The 22,163-nt window shown below is 36.5% G+C and overlaps 1 protein-coding gene across 15 annotated transcripts in view; it reads left to right on the top strand.

Annotated features, from left to right (window-relative positions):
* Positions 1-22,163, top strand: part of INTU (inturned planar cell polarity protein) — an 82,058-nt gene that overhangs the window by 27,604 nt on the left and 32,291 nt on the right. For 11 of the 15 annotated variants that reach the window (XR_014813012.1, XR_014813009.1, XR_014813004.1 and 8 more), the window contains 4 exons: positions 9,592-9,795; positions 15,568-15,686; positions 18,766-18,855; positions 21,361-21,438. Coding sequence is in view for 5 of the 15 variants with exons in the window: in XM_005666876.4 (XP_005666933.4) it covers positions 9,592-9,795; positions 15,568-15,686; positions 18,766-18,855; positions 21,361-21,438 (491 nt within the window). In the remaining 10 variants the exon portion in view is untranslated. The remainder of the gene's footprint in view (positions 1-9,591; positions 9,796-15,567; positions 15,687-18,765; positions 18,856-21,360; positions 21,439-22,163) is intronic. The other 4 variants (XR_014813011.1, XR_014813010.1, XM_084972911.1 and 1 more) reach the window with 1 other exon arrangement.

The raw sequence follows: 22,163 nt of genomic DNA, 5'->3' as shown, positions 1-22,163 counted from the left end.
CATCCTTGGATATTTAAAAATTCTTAGCTCTTAACATTTTTTAGCTTTTGGAGATTGTTCTATGAAAAGAGAGAAATATCTCCAAATAGAAGTCATCCTAAGTAAAATGCAAACAAGAATAATAATAAAAACATATATAGTGACCAACTTGCCATTGTAAGTACAGTACGTGCTGATGAAAATTCAGTTCCTAGAAAAGTCATTTAAAAGAGGTGTGGAATTTTCTATTCTCTGACTTAGTAAATCCATAATTGCTATAAAGTTTTTTTTACTGTGGTTTTGTTTATTTTAAACACTATACTATTTTCTTGATTTTTTTTTTGTTATCTAGTTTAGCCTACTCCTGAGTTTTTATTTACTTAATGAATTATTTTTCATTTCTTGTAAGTAAATATAAATTTGTCATCATAAGAAAATTAAGTTATTTTGATACCCTAAGCACTGCGATTTTGTATTATGGATGCCATTTTTAGGTCGTTAGATGTATTTTTAAAATGCTGTACCTTAGAAATATTCTGCTCTTGTGAGCATCAGGAATTGGTTTTCTTTCAAAGAGTGGGGAGAACAATATGCTTTAGCCAAGTATCTGAGAGGATGAGGCAGTTTTTAGACTGATCAAGATGAAGAACAGAATGCCTGACAAATCAGAATCATATCTATATCTGACTTGAGATTCTGAAATAATAGGACCTATGATGAAATTTCTTGTTTAGAGATGGATGCTTTGTAAATTTAGTTTTCTTTGGAAATACAAAATGAAAGTGCTACAATAACTATGGTAGCCAGTAACCAGCAATGTCTAGGAGTGGACAAAGAAATGGAGATGGAAGTGGGGTGGTTTTGAAATAATAACAATCAGGTGGACGCCAGGCATAGTGCTGGAATAGGATGTGCTGGTATCCCCTTTAGTTGCTAGATGAGAGGAGCAACAAGGGTGGGCCAAGATACTAAGGCACCTCAGGATGCTTAGACAGCAACTACTTACCAGTCACTAAAAAGAATTACAGGTTTTAATGACTGTCACCTAAGTACACTGCCTGCACATCAGCCCTGAGTGAGACATCCTCCTTTCTTGCCTATGTCATTGGCAGGTATACTGCCAATACTGCCAGAGTTCAAACACATCAGTTCTGTCTTCAAAACAAGAAGAATCCTATTTCTAGTGAAGTCACACTATACTTACATTGAATTTGCAAATTCAGCTCTGCATAGTTGGCAGAAAAGAGAAAGACATAATGATTTAAATATTTTAGACCAATTTCACCCATTATTTCCATGTCCTCATTAAACATGAAATAGGAGTCAGGACCATGCTATATGCCCAGTTTGCCTTTACAGCTGCATTAAGTGTGATTCTGTTTTTACAAAGACAACATGACTCTTAAGTGCCAATTCTAAGAGCAATTTGTTTTAATGATGGAAGAAAAAGTATTGTGAGATGGAATTACCATATTAAGAGAGTATGCTGTTCTGCAGCACAGCCTTGTCTTCCTACTGTAATTTCAGGGGGACTTTGACTATATACAATTAGAGAATTAGGAAGGGAACAAGTGTTTTTTAATGCACCAGAAAGTGTGTTGATGCTTTTCTAATATCCTTCACGTTTTTGTTGTTGTTGTTTGAGGGCCACACCCGCAGCATATGGAGGTTCCCAGGCTAAGGGTCTAATCGGAGCTGTAGTCACCAGCCTATGCCACAGCCACAGCAACGCCAGATCCGAGCCGCGTCTGCGACCTACACCACAGCTCATGGCAACGCTGGATCCTTAACCTACTGAGCAAGGCCAGGGATCGAACCCACAACCTCATGGTTCCTAGTTGGATTTGTTTCTGCTGTGCCATGACGGGAACTCCTCCCTCACTTTGATAATTTCACAATTATCACAATTATCACAATTTGTAAGAATCTGGTAATTTGTATTCCTATTTTATACATGAGGAAGAAGAATCTAAGAGAGAATTAATGATTTGTCCAAGGCTGCAGAATTAATAACTCAAAGAACAGGAACTGAAACTGATTCCAGAGTGAGATCCTTCTGTTTTCACACAGCCTGGGTGGATCTTTGTGTCTGCATCCCTTTGTTCTTACTGGGCCAGAACTCACTGCAGTGGATTTGTCCCAGAAAAAGCTGCTCTACCTAGTTTGTATCTGTGGCATTTGAAACAGTTTGTCAAGCAATAAGAGAAGAGGAATGCTGACATATAAAGAATACCTTAGAAAACTTAACATTTAAATTTGGAGATATCCAACAGTAACATTTTAAACTTATACTCTGAGTATAAAAATAGCCTAAAATGCTTCTTGTCATCCAACAGAAGATTCCCTGGGAGAGACTGTAATGTGGTAGAAAGGTCACTGAGGAGAAGGAGGGTAGAAATCTATTTTAAACCTCTCTCTGAGCAATTTTCCCAACTCTTCTGGGTTTCAGTTTCCTCATCTATAATCAGAAAGGATTTGGGAGAATAAATCTCTGAGCCCCATTCCAAGTCTACACTTCTGTGTTTGAATTTTAAGTAAATTCTGTTATAAATAGATTCAGAATACCAGAGTTAAATCCATAGGCAAAGCCTGTATACAGAAGCACAAGGAGCCCAAATCATTTCTTTCAAAGGCAGGTTTTAAACATTCTTCAAAACAATTGTTTTAGGTCCTTCAAAAATGTCAATATCATGAAAGAAAAAAAAAAGCTGGTGAACTATTTAGACTAAGACAGACTGAACTAACACAACCAGGTGCAGTGACTAATCCTTAATTGATTTTTTTATTGCTGTTCAGAACAGCTATACTGGGACAATTGGGAAAATTTGAATACAGATTTTTTTTTTTTTTACAGTTTTACTGAAATATGGGTGATTTACAAGGTTGTGAATTTCTGCTCTACAACAAAGTGATTCAGTCATACAAATACACATATCCATTCTCTTTAAGATTCTTTTCCCACATAGATTATCATAATTTTGGGTGGAGTTTGTGTTATACAGCAGGTCCCCATTGGTCAAGCATTCCATATACCTCAGTGTGCATATACCAATTCCAAACCCCCAATCCATCCCTCCCTTCCCCCACCTGTCCCCTTTGGTGCCATAAGTTTTTGAAAGTTTGTGAGTCTGTTTTTGTTCTGCAAGTAAGTTCATTTGTATCCTTTTTTTCCTTTAGATGCCACATATAGGTGATATTACATGATGTTTGTCTTTCACTGTCTAACTTCACTTAGTATGATAGTTTCTAGGTCCGTCCATGTTGCTGCAAATGACATTATTTCATTCCTTTTTATGGCTGAATAATAAGTACATTGTGTATACGTACCACATCTTCTTTATCCACTCCTCTGTTGATGGACATTTAGGTTGCTTCCATGTCTTGGCTATTGTAAATAGTGCTCCAGTGAACACTGGGTGCTTGTATCTTGAGTACAGACTTTGTTAGGCAATAGTATTGTGTTTAATATTAAAATTCCTAAGTGTCATAAATGTATTTGTTGTGTATCCTTAGGAGATTTAGCAATGAAACATTGAAATAGCAATTAATTTAGCAATGAAACATTCAAATAGCTGCAAATAATTCTCAAGTAGTTCAGACAGTTTTTTTTTTTTTTAAATAGAGAGGGGGAAGTGAGGATGGAAGGAAAGGGAAATAAAACAGGGGAGAAGGGAGGGAGGAAGCAAATGTGACAAAATGTTAAATGTTGCTGAAACTGGGTGAGGAATACACGGGTAATCATTGTACACTTCTTGCAACTTTCTGTAGGTTTAAATATCTTTTATTAAAGTATAGTTGATTTATGGTGTTGTGCCAATTTCTGCCGTACAGAAAAGTGACCCAGTATACACACACACACACACACACACACACACACACACACTCTCTCTCTCTCTCTCTCACATATTCCTTTTCTTATGTTATCTTCCATTATGGTCTTTCTCAAGAAATTGTGTATAGTTCCCTGTGCTATACAGTAGGACCTCATTGCTTATCCATTCTAAATGTAATAGTTTACAACTACTAACCCCAAACTCCCAGTCCATCCCACTCTCTTCCTGCCTTCCCCCTTTGCAACCACAGGTCTATTCTTTATGTCCATGAGTCTGTTTCTATTTTGTAGATAGGTTCATTTGTGTTACAGTTTAGATGCCACATAAAAGTGATATCGTATGATATTTGTCTTTCTTTTTCTGACTTATTTCACTTAGTATGATAATCTCTAGTTGCATCCATGTTGCTGCAAATGGCATTATTTTGTTCATTTTTATGGCTGAGTAGTATTCCATTGTGTATATGCCCCATATCTTCTTAATCCATTCATCGGTCAGTGGACATTTAGGTGGTTTCCATGCCTTGGCTATTGCCACTAGGGCTGCAGTGAACATAGGGGTACATGTTATCTTTTTGAATTATAGTTTTATTCAGATACTCTGCCCAGGAGTGGGATTGTTAGATCACATGGTAATTCTACTTTTAGTTTTCAGAAGTACCTCCATACTGTTTTCCATTGTGTTTGTACCAATTTACATTCCCACCCAGTGTATGAGGGTTCCCTATAGCTTTAAAATTTTTTAAATAAAAAGTTGTGGGTTTTAAAAAAAAGTTTTAGTAATTGAAAATGACAGGAACAAGTGCTTTTCTAACTACTGACTTTTGTGACCTTGATTTGTTGCCACTGCTCTGTGCACTCAATTATTCCACAAGCACATAACCCCTCTTCCCCCTAGCTTGATTGGTGAATTTTGGTCCAAACATTGAGTTGACCAAGGTGGACTGCATTAAGCACTGGGTTTTCCTGGAACTTTGGAGGAAACCAACTCCTTTTCAGGGAGATCAGCCTATAGAACATTAATCTTAAACGCTTACCTTGTAAGTACTTCTTAGGCCTGAGAGAAGGAATAAAGGCTTCTTAAAGGAGATGATACTTGAGTAGAATATTTTATTATTTATTATTTTATTTTTATTATTTCCTTGTTACACGAAATTTTATTATTATTTCCTTGTTCGACAAAATTGGTGGTCACATATGTTGTGGAAAAATTAGGAACTAGATTGGTAAATTAAAAAAAAAGTATTCCTGAGTCTTTTTTTATTTCCAGAACCTAGAATTAACCAGCTATGTCAGTATTTTAAAGTAGCAGGCTGATGTGATCAGATTTGCATTTAAGCATCTGTCACTCTGGATGAAACTGGAGGTTGGGAAACCAGGTGGTCAGCTTTACAGGAGTCCAGAAGAGAGCGGCTGAAGGCCTGAGCAAAGGCCTTGGCTGTGAATATGGAGAAGGAGTTGATTAGATTTATAGTAAGTGGGAAGTAAAGAGGACAGTACTTCCTGCAGAAGAGAGAGGAGTTCAAGATGCCTTCCACATTTTGTCTTGAGTAATCCCATGAGATTGCCCCATAGAAAAGGTTCAAGGAGAGAATTTGCTGAGCCATGTAGATTTACTTCCTTCAGAATTTTGACTAAGGAATGTTCAGATCATCTGCCAGACAAAGGAGAAAGGATCAGACACATGGAGAGCAGTGCAGATGTTGGGAGAGAGACAATGCAGACCATGAGGCAGAATCTGTTTCAGATTCTGACAGCCTCTCCAGATCCCATGTGTGAAGAGGATAGCATAGTAGCAAATGGGGAGAGAGGACTTGTTGGTTGGTTGAGCAGAGGCTGAGGAGACATGGCTTGTTACATGAGATTGTTTGGAGATGGAAGTAGAGAGGGTATAGTTAAAGCAACAAGATTTTGGAAGTGGTGAGTTGAAGAGAGCATGTCCTTGGGTCTGAGATAAGGCATCATCTCCTGAAGTGGGAGGGAAGAAGAAAAGAAAGGATGGGAAAATTGCGCAAATAAGAAAACTCTCTTAGGGGAGATAGGAGATGACGAAACTTGTCACAGGTTAATGTCCATGGAAGAACAACAGAAAACCCCCTTTTTTTTTTCCTTTTTTTAGAGCTATGTCCTCGGTATATGGAAGTTCTCAGGCTAGGGGTCAAACCAGAGCTACAGCTGCTGGCTGTGCCACAGCCACAGCAAGGTGGGATCCGAGCCGTGTCTGCGACATATACCATAGCTCACAGCAACACCAGATCCTTAACTCACTGAGCAAGGCCATGGATCAAACCTGCAACTTCATGGATCCTAGTCGTGTTTGTTAGCCCTGAGTCACAAAGGAAATTCTCAGAAATCCCTCGTTATAAGAAGCTTCATCTAAACTCTACAGAAAAACCTTTTTTATAAGAAGCTTCATAAAAACTATCTTATATTAGATGTTTCTTAAAGTTTTGTTCCTATAAAACACATCATATCCTGTGTATTTATGTACATCAACCCCTTTTTTAAAATAGCACTTAACTCTTAATTTGATTATGTCTTATTACCCTTTTATCATTTTATATCAGGGCAGCCAGATTTTCTGACATTTATAGTTATTTAATATGTAAGTTTTTCAAAATGCCTTTCTAAAGTGTAATTATCTTTGCATTATGGAGCCAACTTTACTTAAATCAGAAGAATGGTGGGTAAAATAGTTCCATAAAGAATGTTAATGGATGGTTCTGTGGTGAGTGCATTTGTCTTTGTTTTTGTCATGGTGAGGGGAAAGGTTCTTGCCCCAAAGAAAAGAAGTTCTGTTGTTTGCCAAGTGTAACATTAAAGTTCGTTTTCAAGTATGTCATTCTTTACCAAGCAGAGCAAACCAGTCAAATTTTAGGTTGCTGTTGCTGCCCAAGGTAAAATTGGTAAATTTTTATTTTAAGCCTACTAACTCATTTCCTTTTGTCATTCTTGGTGAATCATACCCTGTCTTTTGACCACTCCACCCACAAGAATCTCAGCTGAAAAAAATGCCCTCCCTGTTCTGAGGCACATTTTTTTCCTTGAGGACCCATCTTTCTTCTCCTAGTTCAGCCCTGGGGTGCAGAGACCTAGCCTGCCTCTGTGGCACCTGCTTCCCCATGCTGTCACTCATCTGCTTCCTGCAGTCAGATTTCTCACCCTCCATTCCATTCACAGCCAAGTCTTAGGGATAGTCTTCAGAGCCCCCCTCTGTATTAGTATAAAGTCTGTACTCAGGATTTCCCCAAATTCTCAATAAAAGACCCTCCTGACAACCAGGCTGTTTTTACTTCGTCAGATCTTGTTTAAGGATTTAATACATTTATGCTTATATGTATATATATTTACATGTGTGTATGTATATTGAGCATTACCCTCTAGAACAGAAGCCGCTTTCAGAGCATACATAGTCTCTCAGGGCATGCAGTGCTTACATATTGCTGTTTGGGTCAGAACCTCACACCAAACACTCTTTTCACATCTTTCTAAGATCATTTCTGAAACAGTGTCTCTCCAACTCTTTCTCACCTTATCCTTGTATTAATTTTCTTTAGGTAACTCTTGACTGGTCCAATATAAGATCTCTAATTTTTTATATTTCTGTTTGGCTTTCTTAATACTTCCCATCCAAATATACTAGTTTTCCACTAGCCTTTTTAGATACATTATTTTAATACCAACAGCCTATTTTTCAACATCAGGTTTACAAAAAACATTAAAAATTTCATAAAGCCTGATCTTTTCCCCTTGGAATATTAAATGTTTTGTAAAGAAACATGATCATTGGGCCTCAGAAAAATTTTATGAGGATCTTCTCCCTTCCTACTCATTAGTCATGACCTGGTTCATCTTAACTCTGAATAATGATGAATTTAGACCTCATGTCTCTTTTCTACTTGTTAATAAAATAAAATCTGAAACTTATTTTAGGAAACATGTTTAAGTAAATTCCCTTTAGATAACATAGTGCCCCTGATATGCCAGACAGCTACAGTTAAGCAAAATGAATACAACCACAGTCACTCCTTGCCAACAATAAAAAGATATCCAGATCTTTTTTTCTTTTGGAAGGTTTTATTCATTAGGATAGATTTATTTTGCAGTATAATACCTATAATAGATGGGCTGATGAGGTTATGAATGATTTTTTTAAATAATGTACTTAATATTTTTGATAAAATGTATAACTCTGTAAAACTCATTTCAACAAGAGTGACAATAACATATTAGTATTTACCATATATTTAAAATTGGCCTTGAAAATGGTACCTCTTTTAATAAATTATCAAAAATAGGGATTAATACTGTCTTGGTAATAATTTTTAAATATCTTCTCTCAAAATGCAACTTCCTACATATAGTTTTATCTGCTTTTAAATATTGGCAAGATTTCTTTTCTCCCTCCAGCTTTATTGAAGTTATGATTGACAAGTAGAAATTGTATGTGTTTAAGTTGTACAGTGTGATGATTTAACATACATATATTGACCAGACTTTTTTTTTTTCACTGAGCATGATTTTATTTTTTGACTTTTAAAATTTAAACTAATTTTAAGAGTTGTTGCAATACAATGTCTAATTTTAAAATTTTATGGATTGTTATAATTAGTTTTACTTCTCTGTATTCTGATAAGATTTTAAACATTAGGAATATTTTTTGCCTATATAGCTTAGGATGATGTCCTTGCTACACAAAATTAACTATGCTTAGTGGAAACTTTACTCAGGATATGCACTGGTGCTTCTTTGAAATAAGCAAGTTCTCTTTGGCCAACTGGCATCTGCACACATATCTCCTTTCTCAAGGTAAGGTAATTGAGAACTGGAAGCTACCTTTCAACAGCTGGAACATGGCCACGTTCTGGACTCTTACCAATCATGTTTGATATCAGGCCATGAAATTAAAACTATCTTGATAAAACTGATAGGTAATCTTCTTAGGACCATGATCCAAGATCCACGTGTTGATGGTTTTTTCTCTCCTTTGCCTTTATTATAAAGGACCACAAAGAATGTCGAAGAGAAGAATATTTGAATATCGCCTCCCTTGAAAGGAGAGCTAATTCTGGTTGTATGAGGTTGCCTTTTTTTTTTTTTTTTGTCCTTGTGTCTTTTTAGGGCCACATCCTTGGCACATGGAGGTTCCCAGGCTAGGGGCCGAATCGGAGCTGTAGCTGCAGACCTATACCATAGCCCCAGCAATGCAGGATCTGAGGCACATCTGCGACCTGCACAGCTCATGGCAACATCAGATCCTTAGCCCACTGAGCAAGGCCAGGGATCGAACCCATGTCCTCATGAATACTTGTCAGGTTTGTTAACCACTGAGCCACGATAGGAACTCCGTATGAGGTCATTTTTAATCCTGAATCTCTTCATTTTACCTTCTCCAAATAAGTCATTGCTATTAGCATTCATAATGTGTTACTCTTTATTACAAGATCATACTAATTTTTGTTTTTCATCACATTTCTTGTATTTGTTGTCAGTATTTAGAATATAATAATTAAGTTTAAATTAACAAACTTACATACAAAGAATTATATATTCTTGCTCAATTAATATTTGTAATAGTATGTGCCAGACATTGTCCTCAGAGCTGGAGTTACAAACATAAGTAGAACACACAGACTCTGCCATCAAGGGGCCCACACTCCAGGATGATTTTTATGCATTCTGTGCATACCTGAGTGAATGTGCATGCACTGATCCGTCTTTGTGAAAACTGTAGCTGATTTTCCCTCATTGAAAAATCAACACATTTTAATTTTTCAAAGGTGAAACTGACATTTGAAAATGTGAATGCTGTCAAAAAGGAAACAACTCAACCAAGACAGAAAAAGGCGCCATCGAACACAAGTGATTTAGTCAAATTTCTATGGGGAGAAGAGGTTGAAGGTATCCAGCAGAATATCCTAAACACTCCTCATATCGTTATGTATCTCACACTACAGCTTGACTCAGAAACATCAAAGGAAGAGGTGAGTGTCTTCTAAAAAGTGCAAAGGAAAAAAGTGAAGACCTTTTTGCCGTCTTCCAAATTAATAATAAACACTTTCCTCAGTCATTCTGTGTCTTTATGGTTTTAGTATGTCTCTTATACACACTGGTCTTTAAACTGACTACCTTGATGTGTCCGTTTATAGAGATGACTGAAATATTTGTGTTTGTTTCTGCTAGCTTCTTTAAAAATTTCTATTTTAACTAATTTTTCCATACTGTTTTTATGCTTGGTTGCTTATATCATTATTATTCTTGCTGTATACTCTTCCTTCTATTTTTTTAGTGATTACTCTTAAAATTTTATCATGATATTTTTCTTCATGGATTCTAAAGTTAAATACTCTCTTAACCCCTTTTCAAAATAATTCAAGGCCCTCAGTGCATCTTAACTCCAATTTTCCCCTTTTCACCTACATGCTTTTGTCATCAATATTTCATTGCTACCATTTTTTGAAAATTCACTATTCTTACATCTCACACTATTGTTATTTGATCATTTTTCTTCTTCCTGAAGCATATATTTTAGGCATTCCTTTTTTTGTTGTTGTTTGTTTTTGTTTTTTGCTTGCAGCATATGGAAGTTTTTGGGCCAGGGATCAAACCTGCACCACATCAGCTACCCTGCAGTGACAATCTTAATCTGCTGAGCCACAAGGGAACTCCTAGGTATTTCTTTTTCATGAAAATCTTTTTGTTGTATTTATCTAATGATGTCTTTTTTTACTCCTTCTTGAAATGCCAGTTGCTATAACAAACAGTCCTAATGCCTCAGTGGCATAACATGATTAAAGTTTATTCCTCATTTCAATGTAAGTGTTCCTGGTCACTTGGCTCAATGATGTGAGCCCTTTTTCCAGTGGTTCCATTATTTCCCAGGGCTTCAGGGTCCTCTTTTGGATTGTTTGAATCTAGTTGGTCAGTGAGAGAAGAAAGAAAGCATACAGTATCACGTAGGACATTTCAGCGGTCTGACTTAAAAGTGGGAACATCTCTTCTACTCATGTTCCAGTACCTAGGGCTAGTTACATGGTCTCTCCCAAAGTAAGGAGGTGAGAAATGTAGTCTTCCTTTGTGGCCAGGAAGAAGGTAAAATTAACACATGGCATTGCTTATATCAAGCAGGTAAGAAAGTCTTTTCTTTAATCTGTTTGAAGATAGTATTTCTCTGTTTTCTGACTTCCATAATTGCTGTTAGTAAGTGTTAGTCATTCCTTTTAAGGAAACTATCTTTCATTAAGTTTCTTGCTTCTGCTATGTCCAAATAGTTTTAATCCTTAACCTCTGTGTGGTGTTGTTTTTTTGTTTTTTGGGGGTTTTTTTGTTTGTTTAAACAACCTGTTTTTTTTTTAAGAAGTTCCTGAGGAGTTCCCTTTGTGGTGCAGCAGAAACAAATCCAGCTAGTAACCGTGAGGTTGTGGGTTCAATCCCTGGCCTCACTCAGTGGGTTAAGGATCTGGCATTGCCATGAGCTGCAGTGTAGGTTGCAGATGCAGCTTGGTTCCTGCATTGCTAGGAATGTGGCTGTGGTATAGGCCCTCAGCTGTAGCTGCATTTCAACCCTAGCCTGGGAACCTCCATATGCCTTGGGTACAGCCCTAAAAAGCAAAAAAAAAAAAAAAGAAGAAGAAGTTCCTAAGAAGTTTTTAGCTGGTGTACATGCAAATCTGCCATGCTATTCCTGGTTGTCTCTTATTGCTTGCTTTATTTCTCTCAACATCTTGTACATAGTTATTTTGTATTTTATCTTCCCATTCCAGTATCTCCGAGCCTTGATGAGGACTCTGGTTTGTGCTTTCTTATGTCCTTGAGTATTGTTAACTAGACCTACTGCTTGATTTTACCTTTGGGAGTCCTTTGTTTCTAAATAGGAAATAGCTTCCTCCAAAAAGAATTTACTTCTTCTGTTTCTATCACTCACCTTGGGCACTTGAGCCTTATTCATAGGTCTGGTTTTAACACAGTGGGTCTTGGCTCAGCTCACCTACCTAGCCAGTAGCCCAGTGCTTAGTGTCCTGATGGAAGGCATGGTGGGTATTGGCCACCAAGACAACCTTCCTCTGTCCATCTGCTCTCTGCTCACCACTGCCAGCCGAGGCCCCAGCTTTCTTTGCAGTGTGAGGGGAGGGGGTTGGAAAGGTATGAAGAGGATGTCCCTGGAAGCCTCTACCTCTTAAATATCCGGCAATTCAACGAGTATTTTTGACCATGAATCTAGTTGTTTTATGGCACAGGGGTCTTGGGGCATCTAGTTTACTGTAATGCTTTGAACAGAAATGAGATCTAAAAGGTTTTTACCTCATTTACATTCTTTTCCTTTTGAAATCCTTGCAGCCTATACTATCAATGCCAAACCCATTTTATCCAAAGGTGTATTTCCTTGTACTGCTTCTTCATATGTCAAAATTTAGTCAGTAACTGAACTGGAAAAGAAGGTATTTATTTATACGTATTTCTGCAAGTTTCTGTGTTTTGAAAAGTATATAGAGACCTAGAGTTGATGATTCTAATTTCTTGCATGTATTACTAGTCCTTTGTATCTTTAAAACAAATGAGAATTTGGAGTTCCCGTCGTGGTGCAGTGGTTAATGAATCCGACTAGGAACCATGAGGTTGCGGGTTTGATCCCTGGCCTGTGAGCTGTGGTGTAGGTTGCAGACGCAGCTGGGATCCCGCATTGCTGTGGCTCTGGAGTAGGCTGGCAGCTACAGCTCCGATTGGACCCCTAACCTGGAAACCTCCATATGCCGCGGGAGCGGCCCAAGAAATGGCAAAAAAAAAAAAAAAAAAAAGAATTTTAACTGTGTATTATATAAAACACACAACACATTTCTGAAATGGTAACACCCTGAATCATTTGAGGTCATCCTGGAGTAGGACACTGCTGAGGCCTTTTGTCATCCTTGGCTTTCTTTCATGGGAAAATGTGTAGATGTTTCTCTAAGGAACAGGTTTTTGTCTGTTGACAGCCGTGTATCAACACTGCAATTAGGAGAGGCTTATTCTTATTGAACAGAGTAGAAGCTGCTGCAAATGCATGCTGCTAAGAAGTGCTTTAAAATACAGCCAATTAAATTGGTTAAGAACTGTAGAGCTTGCCAGGTCTTGAATGGTGAGGCTCTCCAGGCTGGTTGCTGCAGAAGTTGGAATAGAAACTTTCTCAAATGTCCTTTGTATTTGGTATTACTTATTTTACAATTAAATGTCATGGGGTCATTTTGTTTTTATGTGTGTTACATATTTAATAGCAGCTTGTTTTCTTTAAGTTACAAGATTTGAGAATTTTTAAGAAATGAATCAAAGACTATATGGTTACTTAATTAAAGTGGTATTTGATGTTTGGCTAAATACTGTAAGTTTATTAACCTTAAAGTTAAGGTTTAAATTTATGAGGTAGACATAACAGAATATCTTAGCTGGTATTTGACTTAATTTTTAGAGATAAAATGTTTTGTAACTTTTGACACTACATATATTGGCGGAAGTTTTGAGTTGTTAGGCAGAATATATTTGGCCCACATACTCCATAACAATTTTCATATACTGAATGGCTTAATAAGTTATAAAAATCAGATGTATCCAGTTTGTCATTATTTATATTTTGTCCTAATGTCAGAGTTGCCAAGACATAGACTTCAAGTAACATAATTATTTCTTATAAAGAGAGATGAAAGCAAAGTGTAAAATACTGTTTAGAAAGAGAACCGGAGTTCCCGTCGTGGCGCAGTGGTTAACGAATCCGACTAGGAACCATGAGGTTGAGGGTTCGGTCCCTGCCCTTGCTCAGTGGGTTTAGGATCTGCCGTTGCCGTGAGCTGTGGTGTAGGTTGCAGACGCGGCTCGGATCCCGCGTTGCTGTGGCTCTGGCATAGGCTGGCAGCTACAGCTCCGATTAGACCCCTAGCCTGGGAAACTCCATATGCCGCGGGAGCGGCCCAAGAAATAGCAAAAAGACAAAAAAAAAAAAAAAAAAAAAAAAAAAGAAAGAGAACCAAGGAAAAGATACAGTATTTTAAGAGTTTGGGTTTTCAGTAATGGTTATGTTAATATTTATGGGTATTGTTATTACAGAGTAACTGGAAGTTACTCTGAATTCTCTATGGTTTGTGTTTAGAGATATTTTTAGTTTGCTTGCTTTTAATTTGTCTTGTGAGAAAAACACCATGTTGCTTTAAGTCACAGCAAAGAAGTGAAGTACAGGAGTTCCCGTCGTGGCGCAGTGGTTAACGAATCCGACTAGGAACCATGAGGTTGCGGGTTCGGTCCCTGCCCTTGCTCAGTGGGTTAACGATCCGGCGTTGCCGTGACCTGTGGTGTAGGTTGCAGACTTGGCTCGGATCCCGCGTTGCTGTGGCTCTGGCGTAGGCCGGTGGCTACAGCTCCGATTGGACCCCTAGCCTGGGAACCTCCATATGCCGCGGGAGCGGCCCAAGAAATAGCAACACAACAACAGACAAAAAAGACAAAAAAAAAAAAAAAAAAAAAAAAAAAGTGAAGTACAGAGTGATTCATCCCTTCCTACAAAAGTACTAGCAATGTACATCCTGATTTTGATTTTTTTTAAGAAATGGGAACATTTCTCCTTGAAATAGAGAACTATTACACATTTATGAATTATCTTATGGATTTAGTATTTTCCATAATTTAAAATGTACTCTCTCTTAAAGTTTGAATTCAGATTAATTGGTGGGCAAATGCTTTCAAATTTAAACAGAAAACTTTGTAATAGCATAATACTTCTTTCTTCCTATCTGCACCTTTTTTTTTTTTTTTGGTTTTTAAAACTTTGAGTTTTATTAATGTATTGTGTTAGTCCACTTGACATGTTAGTATTTTACTAGAGACTTTTTTTTTTTTTTTTCCCACTGTACAGCAAGGGGGTCAGGTTATCCTTAGATGTATACATTGCCTATCTGCACTTTTTTAAATTTAGTTTTGTATTCTGACTTTGTAAGTTTAATTAAAGTCTTGTCTTGTATTTAAATACTTAATGGTTTCACCAAAGATGAAGATTATCTTTTAAAAGTCAGTAATGAAAGTAATTAAATTTAAAGACTCTTAAAAGTTATATGTGGTGTCTATGTGGATATGTAACCACAGGAGATATCTAAATATTAGTATTTAAATTTATTGTAAGGGAGATTAATGTTGGAAACATTGTTTGAAATTACTTACAATTATTCCAAATAATCAAGGTCCTACTTAATATTTATTTCATGGCCAGTTTTGACAGTTTCTAACTTATTTTCAAATGTGGTATTTTATTTTTTGTCTTTTTTTGTCTTTTTTTTTTTGTTGTTGTTGTTGTTGCTATTTCTTGGGCCGCTCCCGCGGCATATGGAGGTTCCCAGGCTAGGGGTTGAATCGGAGCTGTAGCCACCGGCCTACGCCAGAGCCACAGCAACGCGGGATCCGAGCCGCGTCTGCAACCTACACCACAGCTCACGGCAACGCCGGATCCTTAACCCACTGAGCAAGGGCAGGGACCGAACCCGCGACCTCATGGTTCCTAGTCGGATTCGTTAACCACTGCGCCACGACGGGAACTCCAAATGTGGTATTTTAAATATTAGGTGATACATTAAAATTCCAAGTATGCTTCTTTCCTTATGTTTGAATGAATCTCCTACTGAAGCTGAAGGGATTCTTTTTTTTCTTTTCCCCTTAATCCTATGGCTGAATTTGCCACGAAAAAAAATAGTGGTTGGAAAATTTGGGGAGGATTGACGTATCTATTTCTTTTCATTTAACAGCAGGAAATCCTTTATCATTATCCAGTATCTGATGCATCTCAGAAACTTAAAAGTGTGAGAGGGATATTTCTCACACTCTGTGATATGTTGGAAAATGTAACTGGGACGCAAGTTACTAGGTAATAATTGATTTTTATTTAGCTTTAATTCTCTTTCTCTCAAGTTCTTTATCTTGGTTCTGATGGAGAAAATACTAATACAAGTATCAATTATACAAATATGTTTTTTGTATCTATAATATAAGTATCTATATGGTTGATGGTTTGTCTGCAGATATTTTGTTTCTCACCTAGGTTATTTCTACTAGTCCTCTATTTAAAGTGTAGGCTCTCAGTATAGCTGTAGATCTGGATATTTTGGCACACTATTTTGGGGGGGAGGGGCTCCTGTTTTGGCACACTTTAAATAACAAAGTTGGACCAATGACCTACACTTTAGAAATTCTTCATGATGGTGATCTCTTGAGCATGGTGTTTGATGAGTCTGGCTTTTTCATGATTTTATCTTGATCATTAATTTTCTCGACAGTACCTTTGTGGTTGGTAAGAATGACTGAATACTGTATTTTTCATATAGTTCAAAATATTTTGTTCTTAGAACAGTGATAGAAAAACACACAATACACATCCACTATAGGAAGATATTCAGAAGGCAGCGTCATCTGTACAAGTTCACTCAGTGATGGAGAAGCAGACGAAGGTCAAATAACTTTTTGAAAAATAAATTACATCATGTAGTCAATTCTAAAGCCACACGTCCCATTCCAGGTTGATTTATCAAGCCTGATTTTGAAATATTATAGTTACATTATGAAAGGAGGGAACACAAAGCTTTGGGGTTTTGTTTTTGCTTTTTTTTCATAATTTTTTTTTTTTCTTTTTAGGGCCACACCCACAGTGTATGGAGGATCCCAGGCTAGGGGTCAAATCAGAGCTGTAGCTGCTGGCCTACACCACAGCTCACAGCGATGCCGGATCCTTAACCCACTGAGCAAGGCCAGGAATTGAACCTGTGTCCTCATGGATATTAGATCCATTTCTGCTGAGCCACCACAGAAACTTGTCACAAAATAAATTTATAGACAATAAGCTTTTCTTCCTTAATATTTCAATAATTTTAGACTTTACAGAAAAGGTTTATCTCAAATTTTAAGAGCACCTTAATCTAGATTAAATATCAAGTTAGATTTTTTAAGCTTTAACTTTTCCCATGTTCTGATTAAAATGACATCTCTAGGATTTTAAAAGAGATCTGCAAGACAACAGAAAGAAGAATTGCCTTGTTTTTCTAAATGAAAGTAATGTATATTTAACTCTGGGACTTTTAATATAGTATATACAGAAAAGATTAGTTCATTCTAGGATACTAGTAACTGAGGCTCCATTTAGTGTTCAAATTTGTATTCATAAAAGCATGTCAAAAGGCCTCTTTATTTTTTAAAATAGCCTTATTGAGATATAATTTAGGTATCATACAATTCAACTGTTTAAAGTATACAGTTCAATGGTTTTTGTATATTTGCTGATTACCTGCAACAGGCACTAGAGTCAGTTTTAGAACATTTTTATCATCTCAAAGAGAAACCCTGTACCTTTTAGCTATTAATCCACCTATCCCACGCCAAGCCATGAACAACCACTAATCTACTTTCGCTATGGATTTCCCTATTCTGGACATATCACAAGAATGACATCATAATATGTGCTTATTTGTGACTGGCTTCTTTTATTTTTTATTTAGAATGATGTTTTTAAGATATAGGTCTCTTTTTTTTTTTTTCCTTTTTTTTCTAGGGCTGCACCCACGGCATATAAAGTTTCTCAGCCTGGGGTCTAATTGGAGCTGTAGCCGCTGGCCTACACCAGAGCCACAGCAACATGGCTCATGGCAACGCCAGATCCTTAACGCACTGATCTAGGCCAGGAATCGAACCCAAAACCTCATGGTTCCTAGGCGGATTCGTTAACCTTTGAGCCACGATGGGAACTCCACAGGTCTCATTTTTAATCTCATTAGAAAGAAAATTTGTCTTAAGTCTCTCCAAGTAGATTTTATTTTATTTTTCTCTAAAGTATATATATTTTACTGGATATTTAGATCAATAAGATATGACTCAAACATGTGGAAAACATGTTTATATATACATATATAGATAGAAAAATATTTTGGTGAAAGAATAAATAAGAAAGTAATTATTTCAGGGACTCCTAGTAATGTGTGTCTTTTGTTGCGTACACTTTTAAAACTATAGTGGAATTAATCATGACTATAAAAGAGTCTAATGTTTGGCTAAAATACGTGCATTTTTAAACTCTTAAGGTAAGAGTAATATCCCTTTTAAATAAAATCTATGTAGCAATTCACATTTAAAATCCCACACACTTATCTACTGTAGTATAAAAGGTACACTCTATCCTGAGGACTCAGCAGATAAAGACTGATCAATGTATTTTAATTTCAACAAAGAAAACACTAAATATATTTTTATTTTATTTCCTTCCTACCACCTACCAACATTATAAGGAATCATATTCTCTATGTTTCTATAGTTTATTATTGTATCTCCTTTTCAAACACATCTAATTTGTTTTCCAACTTCATTGAAATATAATTGAAGTACAGTAAAGTATATGAAAAAATATATAATTTGATCATTTTTGACACTGGTATAGACCTTGAAACCTTTGCCACTGTAAATATATCCATCACCCTAAATGTTCCCTTGAGAATATGTTTAAACCTGACTTATATTTTGGTTACCTGTTTATGTATCTAGGTCTATACTGAGTGATCATCTTTTGAGCTGGGACCACATCTTTGTTTCTTCAGTGTCCATAAATGGACAATCAGAAAAGATTTGTTAAGTTAGCACACTGGGATGGAAGTGTTCTTTTGAAAAAAAATTGTATATAGTCAGCTAACATTAGCAAAAGAATTGTAACTTTTTTTTTGCTATAATAGGTCTACTTTTGTTTGCCCTAGAGTTTATTGTGGATTTTAAATATATATATATTTCAGAATATGTTTTTGTTATAAAATCCCTTGCCTTTCCTGTGCAGCAGTTGGGTATATGCCAAGAAATTGGCTTATTAAGCATGCTGTTTTTAAATCATACCATATGTAATCTTTTATAAATGACTGTTTATAACCTTATGACATTTAAAGATATTCTAACGTTTTGACTCATTTTTTTGTTAGCTCATCCCTTCTTTTAAATGGGAAACAAATTCATGTGGCTTATTGGAAAGAATCTGACAAGTTGTTGTTAATTGGCCTACCTGCTGAGGAGTAAGTTGAGATTTTTATTTACCTTAAAAATCATTTCTAAAATACCGCTAACAAAGTCTGTTTCATTAAAATTATGGCATTTTTGTCAAGAGGCAAATTTAAGAAATTTTTTTAATTTAAAGGTTTGCTGAACTAGTACAATAGCTACCTGTGTTCATTTGGTATGAATAGTGCAGAAAGACGCCAGGAAGGCACTGCTAGACCTGTTCACAAAGGTGGGGGCCAGTATAGAGGTAGCTGAGAGATGAGCTTGTCCTCTGCTCAGACTTTTAACAGTATTGTGGTGTAGATTTTGCATGTTTATGGTTTTCTGCTGTTGGTGATTTTGGAGAATTATGGGTCAGTGGAAAGGTGTTTTGCCTTGACGCCAAGCAACTTGCATCAAATAATGAATATTTAACTCTGAAGTGACTTCTTTAATGGCATATCTTATATTGTCATGGTCTCCTTCTTAACTTTTTTCAAGTATTTTAAAATATATCTTATTTTAATAGTTGAAGGTAAAAACAGGGCTGACATTTATATATATTTGTGTGTAATAAGTGAGTTATTAAGTCCAGCCTATACTCAAGAGAAAGAGTATCAAACAATTTGTGGATGTGTTTTAATACCACAAACAGGAACTCCAAAGAAGTCTGCAGTGAAAAATATCAAAATGATTATGTTTTAAAAGGGTCTTTAATTTTGGACAGTAAGAGATATGATCTATCATAAATAGATGGGGTTCTAATTTGGGGCTTCAAAAATTTGATATGAAGGGGTAGTGGTGCTATTACATGTATTAAATGATGGCTCTCTTTAACCAGCTCATGTGTGTTTTTCTGTCTAACAAGGGACTGTAATGAACCCTGCTAGGAGACTGCCATATATCAGTGAATTAGATTATGAAAAACTGTGCTGTTTTGAAACTACGGGTGTACAAATATTGGAGAATCTCCAGAATATGACACTTAAGGGTATAGTGGCAGGGAAAAACATTTACCTTTAGACTTTTGTAGTAGCCTAAAAGGCAAAAGAAAAGCACAGATAGTCCAATGGTAAGATAAGGTAGTGTGGGCAGTTAGAGAGCAGAGAGGAAGGTCCAGCTAAGGAACTGAGCTGAGGCCGCCATATGATGCCACCAGCCGACTTAGCTAGGCAGATAGAGACGGTTTCCAGGAGAGGTTTTATCCTGAAGCCAAAAAAGGACTGTCATTACTGAGCTCTGAATCAAGGTTTTATTGAATAGGGGGTTCTCTAGCCAGTTCCTCAGTCTTTATTACCAGAATAGGGGTGGGGAGAGGGTATTTCCTAAATATTGATGTGATTCCTATCCTAGAGAACTTGGCTTGATAAGTTGGAATGATCCTCCTTCTTCTCTGTCCTGAGCTTCAAGACAGAAATAGTTCTAGCCAGCTCTTTACCCAGCTCTCTTATTGCTCACAGCAGCCACTCTCTACCATATTCTTTTCCTCCTTCCATCTCGTTTCACATGACTGTGAAACGTAGTTATTATTATGCTCATCTGCTCAGTGATCATACACAAGTACCTCCTTAGTGTCAATTTCTTATGTCTTTTTATCTCCAACATCCTACATGTAGTTTGTACTTGAACTGGCATCCCTGGGATTCCCCCCCCCCCATCTGTCTTAATGCCACAGCCTGTATATGTCTTTCTTTACCACTGTGCCTTTTACAAGCAGGATGAGAAAAGAGTTGCCCCACAGAGGATAGGATGGGGCATATACTCCAGGAACATGTGTTTTCATGGGGGAGATCACCTTCCTATGATGGCAGCAGTGAATAGCAGGGGCCTAACCAGGAAGACATGTGGGTTGTGGAGAGAGTAGCTTGGGAGCTGAGGAGATGAATGCCCACAGGCAGCTTCGACAAGGACTGGGTGTGCTTGCACAAGTTAACTTCTTGAACCTCAGATTAACCATTCATATAATGTGAATGGTTAAGACCTGCTTTGTAGAATTCTTTCAAGGCTTCAAGGAGGAAATAAGTCCGTTTCTTTCCTTTCTCCTACTTTCTTTCCTCTCTTTTTCATTTAGAGGTATCTTTTTGTCACAAGAGTTGGAGGTTCTAAAGTTGGAGGTCTAGTTCAGAGCTGGGTAATACTGGAAAGTGTCAAGAATTTAGCATTTCTTTCTGTGGGCCCAGGTATTACAACTCCTTTATATGCATTAATTTTATCTAATCCTCAAAATGAACCTGAGAAGGCTTAGTGATTATGGACCCACTTTAAACTTAAAAGAATTTAAACCCTAAAGGGGGGCTAAGAAATCTGCATATAGATGGTGACATAAAAGTCCTTACTTGACCCATGTTCAAATGCTAGCTCTAGACATCAAAATCTGATGGCTAATGCAGGAAACAATCATTTTACACAGCTATAATTCCAAGTTAACAATATACTTTTCACATTGCTTATGTATAAAATGTAAAGAGGATTTGCTTCTTTCATATTATGTATCAATTAATTATATTATAAATGAAAAGATGCATTTTTGCTTTTTTTAGAGTTCCTCTTCCTCAGCTAAGGAATGTGATAGAAGATGTTGCCCGAACCTTAAAATTTATGTATGGTTCTTTAGATAGGTAAGTACTTCTTTGAATTGAATCTGAAGTTTTTAAGTATATGATTCTAAATCAACTTTTGTACTTAGTGTTCCTTGGTTGTCAAGAGAGTTGTTTGGGTTTTTCCTTATTATTTTCTTATCTTTCATGACTGGCTTTTATATTACATCTCTAGGCAGTTTTTCTTTTGATCCATTGCTTTTTCTTTTTTTGGTCTTATATGTTACTTTTATGAAATTGATATAACTACAGTTATATTCAATATATTTTTGTAGGGACAAGTGTAAGAGCATTTCTCCAGAAGAGATAAAGAAAAAAAATTTTAAATAAGTTTTTTGTGTTTTCCTCCAGTTGTAATTTTTTGTGTTATTTCTCCATTGTCAAATTCACTATGCTAAAATATACTTTTTCCTTAAAAAAATTTTTAGTGAAAAAAATGTATGTGCTATTAAAATAAATAAAAGTCATAGTGGAGAAGGTAATTGACTAGTTTTGCATATAGCCTTCCATATATTTTCTATACAAAATGAATATACACACTCCTCTTTTTTACACATGTGGGCTGATGATATGCATATTTTTCTGCTTCTTGCTTTTTTAACTTTGCAGTATGTGATGCATCTTTCTTGATCTGAAGGAGGAAATTTGAGGTAAATGTTTTAACATTTGAACATGTAAAATTATGGGTGGAAGATGGACTTTTTTCTTTGTGGGGTTTTTGCAAGTCCCAGCCCTATAGAGGGCTA

Source organism: Sus scrofa, chromosome 8 (genome assembly GCF_054392235.1).
Source record: "Sus scrofa isolate SSC_HxYL_T2T_F1_AM1 chromosome 8, Sscrofa_HxYL_maternal_Yorkshire_Landrace_v2.0, whole genome shotgun sequence".
NCBI classification, from domain to species: domain Eukaryota; kingdom Metazoa; phylum Chordata; class Mammalia; order Artiodactyla; family Suidae; genus Sus; species Sus scrofa.
This window is presented reverse-complemented; position numbering and strand designations above follow the sequence as displayed.